At 39.0% G+C, this 20238-nt stretch overlaps 1 protein-coding gene across 3 annotated transcripts in view; it reads left to right on the forward strand.

Annotated features, from left to right (window-relative positions):
* The window catches only part of UNC79 (unc-79 homolog, NALCN channel complex subunit), a 209032-nt gene that overhangs the window by 120041 nt on the left and 68753 nt on the right, over nucleotides 1-20238 (forward strand). For 2 of the 3 annotated variants that reach the window (XM_068991237.1, XM_068991239.1), the window contains 6 exons: nucleotides 1686-1868; nucleotides 2423-2585; nucleotides 5108-5257; nucleotides 5838-7055; nucleotides 15158-15265; nucleotides 18866-18982. In XM_068991237.1, the coding sequence (XP_068847338.1) occupies nucleotides 1686-1868; nucleotides 2423-2585; nucleotides 5108-5257; nucleotides 5838-7055; nucleotides 15158-15265; nucleotides 18866-18982 (1939 nt within the window). The remainder of the gene's footprint in view (nucleotides 1-1685; nucleotides 1869-2422; nucleotides 2586-5107; nucleotides 5258-5837; nucleotides 7056-15157; nucleotides 15266-18865; nucleotides 18983-20238) is intronic. The other variant, XM_068991238.1, reaches the window with a different exon arrangement.

Raw genomic sequence — 20238 nt, forward strand, 5'->3', positions numbered from 1 at the left:
CTTCCTCCCTCACTTCTCTCTTTCTATATTCACATTATGTATATTTATTTTCAAACTATAAACAAAAAAATTAAAATGTAAATCTCCAGGAAACCCATGACAAAATAAGTTACTAACATTTTGGTATATGTTGATGGCTCCAGGTTTACATACCTTCCTATATACATGCACACATACATAGGTGTGTACATGTATAGTTAGCTTTCAATTTACCATCTGTGTGGCAGGATAAAAATCTAGGCTGCCCTCCCCTAGCACATTCTGTAACTCATGTTTCAAGGTCATTAGTAGTAGTAGTGTTAGTCGCTCAGTCATGTCTGACTCTTTGTGACCCCATGGGCTGTAGCCTGTTGGGTTCCTTTGTCCATGAAATTCTCCAGGTAAGAATACTGGAGAGGCTAGCCATTCCCTTCTCCAGGGGAATTTCCCAACCTAGGGATTGAGCCCAGGTCTCCTGCATTACAGGCAGATTCTTTACCATTTGAGCTACAGAGAAGCTCTAATAAAAGCTATGTGCTTTTTCCGGCTTCTGAATACATGTTGCTGAATTGCTCTTGTCCTCAACTATGTGTATATGTGCACATATTTTTTATAATAATGGGATCATTTATACATACTGATATACATATGTGCCTGAATGTGTACATGTATATGCATATATATGTATATATATACTTATGTCTGGGCTTCCCTGGTGGCTCAGTTGGTAAAGAATCTCCTGCAATGCAGGAGACCTGGGTTTGATCCCTGGGTCAAAAAGATCCCCTGGAGAAGGGAAATTGCAACTCACTCCAGTATACTTGCCTGGGAAATTCCATGTCTCTTTTAAGCCTAAAGTTTGTTATGAAGCTTGTATCATGTAAATAAATTTGTACAGTATTCCATTTAATGTCTATAGAGTATTCTGTTATTATATAAACAATCTTTTGTTTTACTAATTCCGTATTGTTGAATATGGAGGTCATTTGCAATTTGGAGTGGCTACAATGCTGGTTATCTTTATGCATACATCTGGAAATGCCTGATTTATTTCCTTAGGATATATTTAATTGCTATTTAGAGGCTATGTGCTTTTTCCTGCTTCTGAATATATGTTGCTAAATTGCTCTCCTGAAACATTTGAGACATACTCTTGCCAGTCGTGTCTGAGAATGCCTGTTTCCCCACATAATTACCAACTCTACATGCTTTCATTGATTCTAGGTCATAGTTTAATATGACTTCCCAGGTGGCCTAGTGGTAAAGAATCTACCTGTGCGCTGGGTTGGGAAGATCCCCTGCAGGAGAGCATGGCAACCTGCTCCAGTATTCTTGCCTGGAAAATCCCATGGATGGAAGAGCCTGGCTGGCTACAGTTCATGGACTTTCAAAGAGTTGGACACAACTGAAGCAACTTAGCATGCACACAATAGTTTAATAGGACATTTTCAAAGAGGAAATTTATTTTCAGTGTATAATTAAGTAGATAAATAATTAGACAAGTAGATAAAATGAAGTCACAAGTTTTTAAATTTCTTGTGAGATTGGACTTTTGTCCCTTTATGGATACTGGCCATTATTAATAATATTTTGTGAGAAACATGTTAAATGTTTTGCTCATGTTTTGATGGTTCAAAGTTTTCCTTTTGGCTTATAAATGTTCTTTATGGTTTTCCTTCAGTTGTTAAATTTTTTTCCTGTTTCAGGTTATGGACTATAACATTAATTTGGGAAAACACCTTCTTCCCTTGGTGGTTCAGGTGCTCAAATACTGCTCTTGTCCTCAACTCCGGCATTATTTCCAACAGCCACCTCGTTGTTCCCTCTGGTCCCTAAAGCCTCACATCCGGCAGATGTGGTTGAAGGCCTTGCTTGTCATTCTTTACAAGGTGAGTTGCTGTAGTCAATCTTTTTTTGGGTGGAACAATTCCTTTAGAGAGAACATTTAAGAGATCTAAGCTCAAAATTTTGTAAGACAGTAATTTGACCTTTGGAAGATTCATGATGTACAATTAGGATTCAGAAGTGAAGAACTTTTGGAATGAAAATAGAAATGTAGACCATGCCAGTATATACTCTAAAATGTTTAAAGCCAAATACTATGAACATGGATCCATAATCTCTGTTTATGCTCAGAACCTCATATTTTATCTATGTATTAATTATTACATCAGAAAACTATTTAAAATTGTACTCCTATATTATGTTTATGCCAGCTCATTTTCTTGAAATGAATTAAAACTTACAAACTGGCATGCATTGCCATCCATAATTTGGTGCAAGAGGGTGGGGATACAATCCCTTGTTCAAATAAGACCATGGTAAGAATTGACGTTTCTGCTTACCCAGAAGAGGCTGAGAAAAATAGCTAGCAAGATCAAGTGGAAAGACTTACCCTTAAAAATAACTGTTTATATTTTTCTCCCTCCATTTCATTGAGCAGTATCCATACCGAGACTGTGATATCAGCAAGGTCCTTCTGCATCTGATTCACATAACAGTCAATACACTCAATGCACAGTATCATAGCTGCAAGCCCCATGCCACGGCAGGACCTTTGTACAGTGACAACAGTAACATAAGCAGATACAGCGAAAAAGAAAAAGGTACTTTACATATCTCAATTCTATCCCAAACTCAGCTTGCATACGTGATACATTTCTGGACAATGTTTTCTGTAGACCGTAGAAGAGCACCCCCAGGTACTATTCTGGAGTAAAAAAAAAAAAAGACCTACTGCTTCATTAATTCTTCAAATTTCCCATGAATGTTGTTGCTTTCCTTTTTAAAAAATGAGCACTAAAGAGAAATAATTGATACGCTTCTAAATCCCCTTTCATGAGAAATCATGTTTTGCAAAAAAAAAAAAAAAAAGAAAAGAAAAATTGTCTGCTGTCTGGTTAAGGAGACTTTGTAAGCCTTTTTCTTCGTGTTGGAAACATCTTGCTTTGGGCCGTGAAATGATTCTTGGTTGGTACTCAGTGGTGCCATGATCCTATCCAACTCTGGTTTGCTTCTGACCTTGTGATTAGATTTGAATGGAGTCTATATGTGTTGAAGTGGTCTTTCTTAGTCTCCTTATTCAATAAGAATTAATTTAAGGCCACTGAAATCAAATATTTTGCATAGGTTTAAATTATGTCTAGTATCAACAGTTTTTTGTATTGATAGCTTTTCTGCAAAGGAGGCAGCAGAATGAAACTTTAGCTAGAGTAAACTTCCAGCCTGGATATTTTCAGGGGAGAACTGCAGAGCCAAGATGTGTGTTTTTAGTGTCTGTTGCAGGGTGACTAGACTCATGAAAGATGACATCATCTCATCTAGTCCTGGGAGAAAGCCCAGTGCCCCATGACTCTTGGTAGTGTTCACAGATTCCTTTTTGTTAGAACTGCTCTGCAGATGTCTGAATAGGATGGATTGGAGCCAGTGTTCTATTGTTCATTTATTACCCAAAGTTCAAGACTCTAGGTTGGCCAGAGATGGGACTGAGAGAAAGTTCTTTAAGTTCTGATACCATTCAGATCCTTCCTGAAGAATATCTTGTCTACCATCTTAGGTCCTAGTTTCTGGGAAATTGGACAGACTCAGTTAAACTGTAGATGTCATCAGTGTGGGCTCAGTACCTGGGCCAATCCCAGATGAACATTTCTGGGTGAGAGGAGCCATGCTGAAGTCTTCCTGTCGCTCTCATTCAATTCATTTTGAGGATTATCACTGATACAAAGTTATGTAAGGGAAGTTGCATAACTCTTGCTCCAAAAAAGCTGTATTTTTCAAAGGAGAGTATTTTTCAAAATGAAATAAATAAAACAGAACATTGTATTGACAGGCTTCCTCATCATCGCAGAAGTTCACTGGGAGTTTTGTATCCATTTTGATCATTAATGCTTATTTTTTTTTCATTTGACCAAAAAGATTATTTTGATTACTTTGTCCAGCATCTGCTGTTCAAATTTCATTTACTTAACAGAATCTTGTGTTTTAAGACAGAATCGGTCCTTAAAACTTAACTCTAAGCTTGTACTCCCCTTATACTCAGAGAATCTTAAATAATCACAATCACACCTGAACCTCATTTTGTCATACAGGTAGATATAAATATAGGCCAAATACCGTGATTTCAATGATGTTGAACTTGAATAGTAGGTTAATTCCATTCACTGTGGTGTTAATGCATTTTTTGTAGCCTCTTCTCTTGCTGTTTTGTACATGGCTTTGACCTTTTCAAAGGATGAAAAAAGAAAATTTATTAAGGGAATTTTGTGGGTTGCAATATAACAACATTTTCCTCATTAATGTGTTTTGGGGTTTCTCTTTGATTTAAAAGTGGCCAAATGGGGGTAGAGAATGACACAGAAACAAGCTTGCTAGGACTCTAAGTGACCAGTTTGTTTATGGAGCCTCAGGACCATAACAGTCAAAGATTCTTTCTGGGATTCATAAAAGCTGCCCATGGCAAACTAGAGAAGAGTCTTACTTCAGTGGGGAGATGTTATTTTCTGTTTTCTTTTTCCTTTGTTTACTCTTTCAGTCCATAATCATTTGTGAAGCTTTTGAGATGACCAGTGGCTTTTCTAAGCTTTTTCTGTGTGTCGTGTGTTTCATTATCAAGTGTAGAGTACAGTATTTTGCATTGACAAAGCATAAGGTGCATGTACTGTTAGGCTGTGTCTATGCCAGTTCTCAGATCCCAGGAAGGCATGTATTTGTGGAAGGCGCAAGATCTACTCATTGTGTTTAATTTTCTTTTGCCAAATTAGCCTGAAAATTCACCCAAAGCAGGCACGTTTCAGGAGTGTCCCAGATTCCTGACGTGTATTGGTTATCTGCTTGTTAAGTGCATTGAAAGAGTTCCCCATGAAGGCTCTATTGGAATATTGAGATGCCTCTTTTGAAAATGCTGCCCTTTGTGACACTGAAATTGAGGGGCAAACTTATACCAGTTTGTTCTGCTCAACTTATGAATAATTTGACACCTGAATGAAAGGCCCAGCTGGGCTAGACTTGGGCTGGTATAGGAACCACCCCAGACTGTGTTCCATGATGCTTTTGTTGAAATGCTTGTGTAGACACAGCCTAAGAGAGAATAACCTCTTAAGTGTAATTTTGACTTTCTCTCCCCAATTAGAAGAAGATAGTGTTTTTGATGAATCTGATATTCATGATACACCTACTGGACCCTGCAATAAAGAGTCTCAAACTTTTTTTGCAAGATTGAAAAGGATAGGCGGCAGCAAAATGGTGAAATATCAGCCGGTTGAGATGAATGTTCAGAGAAGTATGAATTTTTTCCTCTTAGTAATTTTATGCAGAAATGTTGTACTCTACCATTTGTTTGGGGTGAAATCTTAATTTTATTATGTTACTACACATTTTAATACTGTTGATTTTATATATATGTATGCATAACCGGTATATATATATACACACTTATATATATACGTGAATTGACAGATACATCACTAACGTCATATTGTCATAGAGGGCCATTGCTTGATTTGATTTGTTGCGAAATGTTTGCTTCCCTTCCACACAATTTGAATACAGTTTTCTAGATCGACCTCAGCCAAAAGCGATCCCCTCTCCAGCACACAAATGAATAGAGCTGAGGGATTATCCTGAAGCCTGATTTTGGAAATAAGATCTTAAACTTCCATTTGTGGGTTCTTTCATTCCAAAGTTTTCTGGTTTTGAAATTAGAATGAACCTGATGAAAACTTGGCCAGAAAGTCAGTTTTCCCTTTTGGTGGAGCTGGGGTTGTGATTATTATCGATGCCAATTGTATGCCCAAGTATGAGGGGAAAAGAAAGTTGAAATCTCCAAGTAAAATAGTACTAGCTTTTTCTGTTTTAATCAGGTGAAATAGAACTGGCTGAATATAGAGACACGAGTGCATTACAAGACAACATCCTACACTGTGTGAGAGAAGAAAGCATTCAGAAAAAAAAGCTGCGCTCTTTAAAACAAAAATCTCTTGATATAGGAAATGCAGACTCCCTCTTATTTACATTAGACGAGCACCGTAGGAAGTCCTGCATAGACCGCTGTGACATAGACAAGCCTTCTGCCCAAGCTGCTTATTTTATGCAAAGACAGCATGACCACGGACGATCTAGACAGAATTCTGCCACAAGACCCGACAATGCTGACATCCCCGAGAACCTAGCTGTGGAAGGTTTCCAGGAATCTCGGAGGCCGGTGATACCAGAAGTTAGGTTAAATTGCATGGAGGCATTTGAGGTGAAAGTTGATTCCCCAATAAAGCCTGACCCCAAAGAGGATTTAGATCTGATTGACTTGTCCTCAGATTCAACATCTGGGCCTGAGAAACGCTCTATGCTCTCAACGTCGGATAGCGACTCTCTTGTGTTTGAACCTCTTCCCCCTCTGCGAATAGTAGAGAGTGATGAAGAGGAGGCCGTGGACCAAGGGAATGAGGGTGCCTCTGGGCAGAATGCTGCCTCTTCCCCCTCTGTCCCCAGACACCCCTCTGTCCTCAGCCTCAGTACAACGCCCCTCGTGCAAGTAAGCGTGGAGGATTGTTCCAAAGACTTTTCTTCTAAGGACTCAGGAAATAACCAGTCTGCAGGTGACAAGGACGCCTCTCTCGTAGCTCTGGAAGACCCCACAGACTCTGAAGAGTTAGTCAAGCCTGAGGAGCTGCAAGAGTTTTCCTGTGGCAGCCCGCTCACGCTGAAGCAAAAACGAGACCTCCTTCAGAAGTCGTTTGCGCTCCCTGAGTCGTCTCTGGACGATAACGCTGAGCCCAGCACCGAGGAGGAGAAGCCTGGTGGGCTGATGCCAAGTTCAGGGGCAAAAACTGTCCTCCTCAAGGTCCCTGAAGATTCGGAGAACCCAATGGAGGGTGAGAAGCCTGATGCCATCGCTGAGTCAGACACAGAACAGAACCCCGAGAGGAAGGCAGAGGAGGAGGGAGCCGAGGAGTCGGAATTTAAGATTCAGATTGTCCCCCGGCAGAGGAAACAGAGGAAGATTGCGGTCAGTGCCATCCAGAGAGAGTACCTTGACATTTCCTTCAACATTCTAGACAAACTGGGTGATCAGAAAGATCCAGGTGAGCGCCTCCTTCTTTCTCCCAGCCTATGTTCAAGTGTGTGCCTCTTACTTGTGAGGGTCTTGGCACTGAGTATGCATCAGACTCTCAGCCTTAAAATCAGGGGATGACGTTATCATTGCTTCATTATCACTCTGAACCCTTCCTGCTTACTGTAGCGTGTTGGATTCAGATGTGGTTCTGTTGGCTCCATAAATGTTTTGATATTGGTTGTTCCTCAACTCTACAGTTAATTCTTGATCACCCTTGGCAACAAAAGGCAATGATAAATTAATATCAAGACATTCCAGATATCACTTTTGTTTTCCTCAAACAACAAAAGTCATTAATTGAACTCTGTTTGCTTTCTTTTTTTCCTTGCTATATACTTCAGTGAATTATGATACAGACCAAAGGAGGAACAAACAGGAAGGGGTAAAATAAAGCAAAGAATACTTGGAATGGTTGAGAATTGATGGTATAATCATTTAGGGTCTATAGATGATTACATATTCTAACCAAATATCAGCAGCCTGGCAGACGTGGTGTGCCCCTGGGAACCAAAATGAGCCCAGTTACATCCCTCTAATCCATGGTCACCAGTTGATGGTGAAGCTGCCAGAGAACAAGAGCTTCCTGCCTCATATGTCGTGACTTGTGTTTCCTGGAGGCACTGATTCTAAGAGGGATTAACTTGAAAAAGTGACAAGCTGATAGTCCACCTCATCCTAAAACACAGTCCTCTGCTCTGTTATCATAATACTGATCAGAATGTTTCTTCATTTCTCAGCTCATATCTTCAAAAAAAATAGAATGGGAATCTTCAGAAAAAAAAAAAAAGGAATTGGTCTGGGATGATTATTTTAGTAGATTCATAAACTGAAAGACATTGGGCACTGACAAAAATCTTGGGGACCTCTAATCCCCCTCTTTTCCTACAAGAGGACACTGACACTGAGGAGGTGACGTGCCCTGCTCTGGGTCATACATCACTTCTCTGTCTACTCCACAATAAAAGCAGCTCCCAAGAGAATAGGCTCGGCCTTTTTATTTGCTTCAGGCATTTCCTGAGGTTTCCAGCAGTTCTCTGCCTCATAAGACAGAGCTGTGTAATCTCAAAGGTGCCCTGTAAAAATCTGTTGAATGAACATGAATGTAGTTGGAAAAGGTCATGCTCCAGTAAGGCAGTGGGGGAAGAAAAAGATTCTCATGATAACAAGAAAGTTTAAGAGTGTTTCTAAGGAAACTGGGACACCTTTTTGTTACTTGGAGCCAAGAAAATTTTTGCATGTAGATGGAGGAAAGCACTGACCTGTTATAGAAACTATGGAGGTCTATAGGGGGATATATAAGGATCCTTATAATCTCAGAGAAGGCAATGGCACCCCACTCCAGTACTCTTGCCTGGAAAATCCCATGGGTGCAGGAGCCTGGTAGGCTGCAGTCCATGGAGTCACGAAGAGTCGGACATGACTGAGGGACTTCACTTTCACTTTCATGCATTGGAGAAGGAAATGGCAACCCACTCCAGTGTTCTTGCCTGGAGAATCCAGGGTGGCGGAGCCTGGTGGGCTGCCGTCTATGGGGTCGCACAGAGTCGGACACGACTGAAGCGACTTAGCAGCATCAGCATAAGGTCTATGAGGGCATGGCAACCCACTCCAGTATTCTTGCCTGGAGAACCCCCATGGACAGAGGAGCCTGGCAGGCTACAGTCCGTGGAGTCGCAAAGAGTTGGACACAACTGAGTGATTTAAACACATAAGGTCTATAGATGGGTATATAAGAAACCATTTAAGGTCTATAGGGTGGGTATATAAGAAACTATATGAGGTCTCCTCAGTGGGTATATATGATATATAGGTTGTATATAGGTTACTTTATGTTTGTTTCCATATGTCTGTGTATTGCCTTCTTTATTCATCCTTAGGTCAGATTGTTCCCCAGGCTGCCAGGGAGGAGATTGGTATTATATTAATATATTTGTTACCAGAATAAGAAGGAAAGTATCTGACAATTATGATGACATGTATTTAGAGTTTTCATAGTACAGATTATACTATCATAATAATTTTATATCTGTATAGTGTCCCACGTGCCACAAACATACAGATCACCGCTTCCTTGCTGGGGGTTGGAAGGAGGCTCCCGTGCTCAGAGTAAGACTCAGGCTCCCCCAGACCTTCTTGCCTCTATCAGTGGTAGTCAAGGGAGACCAGACTCACAGCCTTCCCGTTGTAAATCACCTTGAAGCTATCAGGTCTCCTGGCATTGTGTACTTTCCCTCTGTTCATGTCAGTCCCTGCAAGAAGCCCCAGATCTCCCTTTTTATATCTCACTCCAGCTTCCATGAGGCCTTGCGCATGTCCTGTCCAGCACCTTTCTTCCATCTTATCCCAACTCCTGAAACTTTTCCTCCATCAGAAATGCATCATGCTTCATGAGCAAAATCCATGTTATGCTGTCTCCGTTGTTTCCTTTACCTTCCTAGTCAAATGAAAGTCCAGCTCTTCCCTGAAGATACTGTGTCCTTAGGCTAGGGCCAAGGTGTGGACACCTTCCTTGCTCATCATTTCCCCTTTCAGACTATTTCTACGGTGTCTCTAAAAACACTCAGCTCTGAATCTCACATTATTTACCCCTGACTTTCTCATTGATTGACAATTTTAACACTGGGCTCATTTTTACTCTTTCCTAAACTATTCCTGTCTTAATTCTCATTGATTTCAATATTAGTACAGATACTACAGAGTCTTAGTACAGTATCTTCTGACACTCTGGCTTCTCAGCTCCTTGAATTCATCTTCTCCAGAGACTGTTTTTCATCTTCCACCATTGCTCATTTACTCATTCCCATGCTCATATCACAGAACTTGTTATTATCAGTAGCTGCAGACTGTCCATGATGTCAGTCCAATGTCTCCCATTCTCTGATTGTCATTTCCTCTCTCTCTGGATAGCACTGTATCGATCCTTTTGCCTTTCACTATCCTTCCCCTACTTCATGTCTTTTCTTCTCAAGTTGATTATTATAATCCCTCCCTGCCTCTATCATCCCTGACCTTTGCTTTTTTCAGACTTGCTTGGCTAAACACAACCCTTGTCAAATCTGTCTTTCCATCTACCAGCACCTGTACCTGTCAGATGAGTGTGACTGGAGAAAAACATGTAACAGTATTGACTGATCTCATTTTAAATTCATGACTACAAGCATCAACTAGGTCCTTCAAGCTACTAGGCAATCGCACCATATATCCCTCGTCCATTTACGTTTCCATCCTCCTGACTATTTCATAGCTACTTTTCCTTTCAAGCTTTCGATGTCTCTTCCTATGTGACCTAATCAGGAGAGATTTCCACATCTTCCTCTGTCATTATCTGCCTCCCTTCTGTCGTCTGCACTCAAACACCTGGCCTTCCTAGCTATAGGTAAACTGTGTTTTGGTCTGAAGTCAGCCTTTCCGCATGTGGACACAATTCCATCTCTCTTACTTACTCAGGAATGTAGGCCTGGAAATTCTCCCCTGTTGCTCTTCCCTTAGTTTTTTCTAAGATACATTTGACTTGAGAATTACAAACATCATCTATCTCATTTATCTCTCTTAATAAAAACTCCTGATCCCAATTCTCCCAATTGTTATTTCATTTTGCTTCCTCCTTTTTAGCAAAACTTTCCCCCCTTTTCCTACTAAAGTAAAATTGATACACAATATTATATTAATTTCAGGTGTACAACGTAGCAATTTGACATTTATATAGTACTTGACAAAATGATCACCATGATAAGTTTAGTTACCGTCTGTCACCATTTACAGTAAAACAATATTGTTGACTATATTCCCTATTCTGTATATTATCCTGTGACTCATTTTATCACTAAAGTCTGTGCCTCTTAATCTTCTTTACTTATTTTGTCCATACCTCCATCCCCCTCCTCTCTGGCAACCACCAGTTTGTTCCCTGTATCTGTGAACCTGTTTCTGTCTTATTTGTTCATTTGTTTTGTTTTTAGGAATCCACATATAGGTGAAATCATATAGTATTTGTTTTTCTCTGTCTAATTTACTTCACTTAGCATAATACTCTGTGAGTCAGTGTGAGTGAAAGTTGCTCAGTCGTGTCCGACTCTTTGCAACCCCATGGACTGTAGCCCTCCAGGCTCCTCTGTCCATGGAATTCTTCAGGCAAGAATACTGCAGTGGGTTGCCATTTATTTCTCCAGGGGATCTTCCCCACCCAGGGATTGAACCCCAGTCTCCTGCATTGCAGGCAGACCCTTTACCATCTGAGCCCCCAGGGAAGTCCCATAATACCCTCTAGGTTTTAGCAATACTTTTAAAGGAGTTATCTATAATATCACTATCTCCAGTTTAATTCCTATGAAGCTTCCAGAGTTCAGTCAAATGTCACTTGTCAAGGTCACCTGTGGCCTCCACTGCTAAATCCAGTGGTCAGTTCTTAGATATTAACTTCTGACTCAGTAGTTCACAGAGTTTCTCACTCTCATTTCACTTGGCTTTTGGATACACTTGGTTTTCTGCATATTCAGTGGTCATTCCTTCTCAATCTGTTTTTTCAATTCCTCCTTATCACTCTAATGAGGGAATCGCCTAGGGTCTTTGTCCTTGGTTCTTTTCTCAGTTCTGTCTACACTGGTATTGGTGATCTCATCTAGTGGTGGCAATCTCATCTAGTCTAATGGTTTTCCATATTTTCTGTGAGGCAATTCCATTAGGTGCCTGCTGCTGCAATAATGCTGTATAACAAATAATCATGCAGATACCAGCAACATTTAACAGTAAGCATTTCTTCAATTCAAGGGCTATTGAATATCTGTGGATCAGCTAACCTAAGCCGGACTGGGTGGCCAGCCTCCTCCTGGGACCTCTGAAGGCTGGAAATATTTTTCTTATGGTAATGGAAGAGGCTTGAGAGCAAGCCCAATTGCATAAAAGCTCTCTAAACCTTTGGTTGTATTATCCCTGCACACATTCCATGAGTCAAAGAAAATCACCTGGATGGACCAAAGTCAAGAGGAGAAATATATTCTGCCTCTTCAATGGGAGGAACTTCTAAGTTACAGGGCAGAGGTCATTCATTCAGAGGGGAGTGAAGAATTGGGGCCGTATCTGCCAAATATTGCAGGAGACACATTCATACTCAAAAGCTGATCTGCTGTTTATCTAAAACTAAATTCTAACTGGGTATCCTCTCTTATCTGGCCTCCTTAATCTACCTTGTAAAATCTACCCAGAATCTGGCCCTTTCTCACTGTCTCCCCTGCTTCCACCTTGGTCTGAGCCATTAACATCTCTTAGGATCAACTGCTATAGCTTCCTAACTGGGCTCCTGCCTTCTTCTCTTATTACCTTCATATCTTCTCAACACAGCAACCACAGTGATCCTTAAAAACATGTCTGTTTTTGCAGAGTAAAAAGTAAATTTTTTACCTTTACTCTGCTTAAAATCCTGCATTGGCTCTCATTTCTATCATAGTAGAAATTCAAGTCCTTTAAATGGCTGGAATCTTGTGTGTCCTAATTCTCATTAGTTCTCTGACTTCATTTTTCAATTAATTAGTTCTCTGACTTCATTTTTTGCATGATTCTCTCCATATTTCTTCTATCCAGCCCCAGTGGCTCCTGCCATTTATTTAACATTCCTTTTATTTTCCTATCTTGAGGCTTTTACACTGGCTGATCCCTCACCCTGAAACTGTCTTCCCTAGATATCTGAGACTGCCTGGCTCTTTCTCTCATTGTGCTTAATTCTCTGATCAAACATCAGATTACCAATGAGGCCTCGACCTGCCCTATCATCCCTACCTGACATCTTAGAATCACTTTCTCTTCTACAAAGACTTACTCTCCTAACATACAATAATTTATTTACTTTTATATGTGTTAATTATTGTCTGTTTTCCCCACTAAAATGAAAGTTCCAAAGGCAAGGAATTTTCTATGGTTTGTTCTTTGATTATATCCCAAGTGCCTAGTAGAGTGCTGGCAAATATTTGATGAATGAATCAATCAATAATATGATATTTTATTCACATCAGTATGAAAAATTGAATGGAAAAATTTTCAGCTAAGCTCTATTCAAATATTTGTTGTCAAATTATATATAGATGGAAGGCTTCATAAAAGCCTTAAGAGGACTGACTTTTGGTCAGTCCCATAATGATTTAAGACTGAGCAAAAATTTCCTGGCTCAAAGAATCTTTGTGTACTAATGATTATTAATAACTGTCTTACAGTAATGACACTTCTTTGAAATTAAAGATACCAATGATTTTAATAAGCATATCCAAACTCTAAAAGTCTCAACAATATATCAAAGAATTCTTGCCTTTAAGCTTTCTCATTCTGCATCACTGGTAAGATTATTATGCTGTGTGTGTGTGTGTGCTCAATTGTGTCCAAATCTTTGTGACCCCATGGACGGTAGCCTGCCAGACTCCTCTGTGCATGGAATTTTCCAGGCAAGAATACTTGAGTGGGTTGCCATTCCCTTCTCCAGGGGATCTTCCTGATCCAGGGATTGAACCCGTATCTCTTGTGTCTTCTGCATCAGCAGGCAGATTCTTTACCCCTGTGCCACCTGGGAAGCTACTCTTACTCTTATTATTTATGGCATGGTAGCAGCAAATATAAAACCGAGACAAATAATAATAAGAGAGGCAATTGTGCTTGTTTTTAACTAGTGGTTTGTGGAGAATACCTAGGAGAAACACCATAACCTAATCTTCAATATCTTAATGACTAAGGAATTTAAAATGAGTAGTAGTTTTATACTTTATTAGGAGAGTTTGGGAAACATTGTAACAATTACACTTTTTTGTTATCAAGAAATTTCTTATCTGACAATCATATCTATTCAGAAAGACCTCTGAGAACGAAAAGTAGAGGTTCCCAAATCAATGCTTAAAAGCTTTTCTCCTAAGCCCCCACCTAGGATGCATTTTACTTTCATTTCCAACAGTTTAATAATCACCCAATCGAACAGCGTCTGCATGCTTACATTGTATGTGTGTATGAATGTATGGTGACTTGCTCCGGGGCAAGAACAAACAATTGATAATAAATTGCAGAGGAGGAGACACTTGTCATGAAGCTTATGAATTTGAGGTCTTTTAGGGTGGACATGTTGTAATCATGGAAACCCTAGTGGTAATTCCAGACTGCTCATTGAGTTCAATATATAGAGAGTATTGCTTAAGATGGCAAGGAGGCTTATAAAGAATTTTAGGGGTTTGCAGTCAAAAACTATTGAACTTTTCAAAAACTTAAAGAATCATCTTCACCTAGAATAATGTGGGACAGCTTGTTTCTCAATACTGAAAAAGACTATTATTTTGCAGAAAATATTTCAGGTTAGATGCATTTGTCAACAGCAGAAACAAATGATGCAGTCTGTTTCTTGCTCAACTAATAAAATAGAATATAATAAAATTTTATTTTCTAACAAAATAGAAAAATCTGAGTTACTAGTAAGTAATTATTCTGACTTAGATACAGTCCCTGTTCTTAAATTACTTATGGTTTAGCAGCGGTTGTGGGACAGGTAAATAGACACTTGCATTTTAGTGTGTTAATTTTGGTAAAGGTTAGGACAGGGTACTCTGGGATTGCATAAGAGGATCACATGATCCAGTTTTTTGTTTGAATGTGGGGTTGAGGATCCTGGTTGCCCTTTTGGAGGAGGAATTATCTGTACAAATTGAGATGTAAGTGATAAGTAGGAAACTGCCAGACAAAGGTGAAGTGGTAGCATGAAACATGTGGATTACCTGTAAGTGTCTTTGGGATTTGTATGAAAAGAAATCCAGTTCTTGAAAGGTGCAGGAATATGTGATGTGAGCGTGCCAAGCCCTAGCTTTGTAACAGTGCTGTTGTTAATCTCTGAGAGGCATATTGACACATGCAGAGTGTAACGTGGAAGCAACTCTCCATGGAACTTTGAAGCCAGTGTGTATGAGGTTCCAGTAAAATCGTTAGTAGGGCCAGAAAGTGTGTAATGATTTCAATGGGAGTATTGAGCAAGAGCGGGAGAATATATGGAAAAGGTTCCCCAACTTGCTTTTAATCAGTGTCTTGAATCCTAAATAATATTTTTGTTGGTAGATCCTGCTACTAAAGGACTTTCAACTTTGGAAATGCCACGAGAATCCTCGTCTGCCCCTACGCTGGAAGCAGGTGTGCCAGAGACGAGCAGCCATTCCTCCATATCAAGTAAGATTTCCTTTGATGATCGTTTCGCCTGTCCATCGATTGTAGAACATGATCTGCCACCTTGTTTTCAGTTTCACAGTCTTGGTATTGTTTTTTTTCTTTAATGTTTGTGTTAGCTTCCTAGGTAATGCTATCTTGTGTGTTCTCAGAGACTATGAGATAGAGGCCCATTTTTGTCAGCATCTCAAGTGTTTGATAAATCAGTATGGTCAATGATAGGCCAAGAATCCTAATTTGTTATGGAATGGTCACTGCATTTCATAATTCAGTAAAATAAGTATTATATATGACTGGATTAAACACAAAACATGGAACTGGTTTTGGGACAAGTGAAAAACACCGTCTGTGGCAGAATTTTTACATGAAACACCTTTGTTTAATTTGAATCACCTCCATCATTGACAAAAATTTTCTCTAAGTTGTCATCAAATAAATGTATCAGATATATCATGATTCCAGTTATTTCTGAATGTAGCCCTCTAGGATCAGAAAATTAAATTGGCATGAAACTTTATTGGATCTATAGGAGGCAACTATTTTGAAACTGCCCTGTGTTGTTGGGTCCTAGATTCTCCCCATGAGGAGCTTGCATTCTACTGAAGTTTGAAAATAAGGGTGTCCACCTGGCTCAGTGGAGTCAATTAAGAGATTTTAGCATGAGACATTCTCAGAGATACAAAGACACAAACAGACCTGTAATTTCCACAGACCCTTGTCACATGTGCTAGTATATTTTGTGTTCCATGTGGATGCTGCCTCAAGGCTAGTGAGTTTTCATTTGACCATCTTTTGAAATAAAGATGAACTTGAAAACCAGATAAAGATCTTAACTTAAATGTTGGACTGGTAGTATGGAACAACATCATCTTCATCATTCATTTATTCATGCTTTCATTCATTCAGCAACTATTTATTAAGAGTTTGCTGAGTGCCAGGCATGATGCTTGGCACTGGTGATCAAAGGTGAATAAATAAGATATAACCTGTTCTTCAAGCATTTACAGACATAAATAGTAGTAATTGCTACCAATTACCATGTTCCAGGCACTGTGCTGAATGGTTTATACACATTGTTAGTCTATGAAGTCCTCCCTTTGGTACTGGATGACAGATAGTATTGACCCAGTTTTATAGAATAGGAAACAGAGGTTCAGAGAGGCTAAGTGATTTGTCTAAATTTGCACAGCTATTAAGTGATAGAGATAGGAATTGATGCTATGTCTGTTTGATTTTTCAATTTCATGGTATTTTTTAGTATGGAACACAGCTTAGAGCTTCCCTGATGGCTTAGTTGGTAAAGAATCCGTCTGCAATGCAGGAGACCTGTTTTTTCCTGGGTCGGGAAGATCCCCTGGAGAAGGAAATGGCAACCCACTCCAGTATTCTTGTGTGGGAAATCCCATGGACAGAGGAGCCTGGCGGGCTACAGTCCATGGGGTCGTAAAGAGTTGGACACAACTTAGCGACTAAACCATCACCACAACTGCCTTAGAATAATTTAAATTCAGTTATAATAGAGATTATAGAAATTCTAAGAAAGTGTTTCCAAGTAACATTTATTTTCCCTTTTGATAGCAAAGACAAATGGCTCATTCTGAACCTAATTGTTCTTATTTATCACAAAAAAATCTGTTTTAAAGCATGATAAAATGCCCATTTTTAAGTCCACATACTAAAATCATGAACATGTATCTTCTCTTCCTAATTTGCAAGAGTCATCTATAAAGAGGTAGTGAATTACGTAGTTAGAATTCTAAGTTGAGTATGATTGAGTCAGGATGACTAACTCAGTTTGACTTCAGTGCTAGCTAAATGTATCACAAAATAAATGTGTCAAATAAATCATGACCCAAAATCATGATTGAATCTAGCCCTTTGAGATTTAGCATAATGCATCATTAGATTTCCGCTTTTGTCTTCCTCTCCATTAAAAGCATATGTTGGGTACACACCAGCGTTTGATGGTGTGTTCTTAGAGGACAATGCCAGGTGCTTTACACACTGTGCTAAACATTAAGAGTTTACTCTCAGGGAATTCTTCTGTCTTTAAAAACAACTGATAATTGGAGAAATTGTTCTATCACTAGAGGTTTTTAATCTTTCTTTGATTTTGTCTGATAGATGCTAATTTTTAAATTTGGTAAAATCTTCTCAAAGATTTCCACTTTTGAATTTTACATGAAATTTGTTAAATTTTCTGAAAGATTGCTGCCTTTGAATTTTACCCAAAGCTGCACTTTCAAGTGAATCGTGAAGCTGTAAAATTTACCAGTCAACTGCAAGAATCAGATTTTTCATATTTGCGTAGTTATTTCCATGAATTCAGTTAACATGGAGTCCAAGACACAAGAATTCCCATCACACCTCTCTCTTTTGCTCAGTTTATCAGCTGATTATTTTGTAGCGAAACATGCCATAACCACCATTAATGAAGCAGCATGCTAATTACATTAAAAATAATGTCATAGTTGAGTTCACATCACACCAAGTTGCTGTCTTGGTACCATGACTGTGAAACCTGTATATAATACGTAAGGCTTTCTAAGGGCCATACAGACTTCTTGGTTTCTACCATCCTCTTCTAGACCGTATACATTTTAGAGCTTCGGTTTCTGAAATTGTCCTTATAAGAAAGTAAATAACCCCACATTCTCAAATATCTAGTTGTTTGGGATCATGTAGAAAAGGCCTGTCAGATATACCCTTCCTTTCTTACTGGGTTGCTGACAGGTATTGGTGGGACCACTTGAAGAGGAAAAGAAGGGTAGGAGACAAATCGCCTTCTCATTCAGCAGTCGATTGGCAGAAGTGCTTTCCACTGTTTTTCTGGTTAGAAAATGCTTAATGTACTTAACATATCAATCATAGGATATCTGTCAATGCCTAATTGCAAGATAAAAATGTTACCACTACTTCATTTAAAACAAAGAAGCGTACTAGACTATGCTTGTGGAATGTTATTGGATTCACATTTTTCAAACAGTAAGCAGAGGCTTATATAGAGATTGAAAACAGCATTGATTTTGGAGTCAACACGTTTTAATTTTATGCCCACTTCATTAACTTGTTGGTTCCAAGTAACAATTTCATTTGCTTCAATTTCTTTCTAAAAATTGGGGTAGATATGTGTCATCCTACTCCAAAATATACATGTACAAATACACACACACACACACACACACACAGAACCTCAGGGGGATATCAGGAGACTGAAACTGTGTGTGCACAAGCTCCATTAAAGAAAGTTAAGCTATAAATTATTTACAGAAGTAGTAGTATCTGTCTTGAATCTTTTGGGGAATAAGAAAGAGTATATAAATGAAGAAGTAAATGAAAATATTACACTGTTGTAACTGGGGTAAATATTTACAGGCTACAGATGAGTGCTCATAGCCACTCTTTCTTTCTTTATTGAGTAAAGAAAGGCACCAAGAGTAGCATAGTGCCTTAGTTTTTCATCTGAACAGAAGCATACAACTTACTAATGATTATAAATAGCAGATGAAGGTTCAATTAAGATTCTGTATGGCTGTGTAGAGCCTTTGTGTGCTGTGCAAATTTATTCCCCTTAGTAATCATCTCCTAATTTCCTCCATATAGCTCAGTATAGGCAGATGAAAAGGGGATCCCTGGGAGCTCTGACAATGAGCCAGTTAATGAAGCGACAGCTGGAACATCAGTCTAGCGCCCCCCATAACATCAGCAACTGGGACACTGGTGGGTCAAGCTTTTCTTCTTGTTTTACCTCTCAGATTAGGGAATGCCACTTTCTCTGTGTCCCCTCTGCTTCCTTGGGAAAGAATAGATTTTCTCTTGTATTCTGTGGTTCAAACATTTTTTTTTAAACCTAAGGTATTTAATAAGTCTATTTAAACTTTCTGAGTGTTTAAGAGCCACAGGTTCTTCCATCTAAGCTGGTCCAACTCTTTTATTTTTTTTCCTCTAAGACTCAGATTCCAGATAATTTTAGGCCATTTCTTTGGGGGTTAAATGATGTAAATGCATAAAGGAGGGTATGGAACTATGATTTCATGTTGCAAATTAGAAAACAAAACACCAGATTATCAATATTCTCTGTTTTATAAGTGATGATGTATCAAAAATAAGGGACTTTTTGATAGTAATGATAACAGTCATAACCAATTTCAGCTTAGTGACGTCATGATCTGCGGGTAGGTCTGGGAATATGAGCTCTGTGTTTTAGTTAGCAGGGTCACCAGGTTGCAGCTGCACACCCTCATGCTCATACGATGGAACTGCCTCTAACCTCAATTTTAAAGTAAGAATTGACTGCCATGACATGTCTATTTTAAACATGATCACCCTGCATTTTCTAAACTTTGTTACCACGTTCTGCACAGGTACTACTTCCTCAAGCCAGTAGTACTGCCGCAATTTTGCTCTTTTGAGTGCTTGCCTTTCCTTTTTTTCTTATTTTAATTAAATGGGTCATTTGATTACAAGATTATATTTGTGAAAGCTTACCACAAGATGCATACACTATGAAAATATCAGGATTTACTAGTGTGATATGCTCTGGGGGCCAACACTTGGATAGGACTATTTTCAAATCTTGGTTAGTACTTTCTGGCTACAGTTATGTGAAATCATTTCAATTGCCTTCCTTATGACCAAGAATTGCAATGTCCACAAAACCAAAATATTAAGATACTGTTAATTTCTCATAGCTATAATATCTACATAGAGATTTCATCTTATTTTCCCCCACTATTCTTTAAAAAAAAGAAAAGAGAGAGAGAACTAATCTAGATTACTAACCCTTACACACCATACCCAATCTTATATTTAACAGATAATTTCAACTCTCCTGGCCTTTCTAAGGTTCTTAACATTTGAAAAGTATAGTGTTTTATCTTTGTTTTAGTGATGAGTGGTAATGAATAATGAAATGACCAAAAGCCAGTGGGTTAAGGAGATAAGGAGAAAGACACTGAATAACCAGCTTTGAGAGT

Source organism: Capricornis sumatraensis, chromosome 19 (assembly GCF_032405125.1).
Source record: "Capricornis sumatraensis isolate serow.1 chromosome 19, serow.2, whole genome shotgun sequence".
Taxonomy (NCBI): domain Eukaryota; kingdom Metazoa; phylum Chordata; class Mammalia; order Artiodactyla; family Bovidae; genus Capricornis; species Capricornis sumatraensis.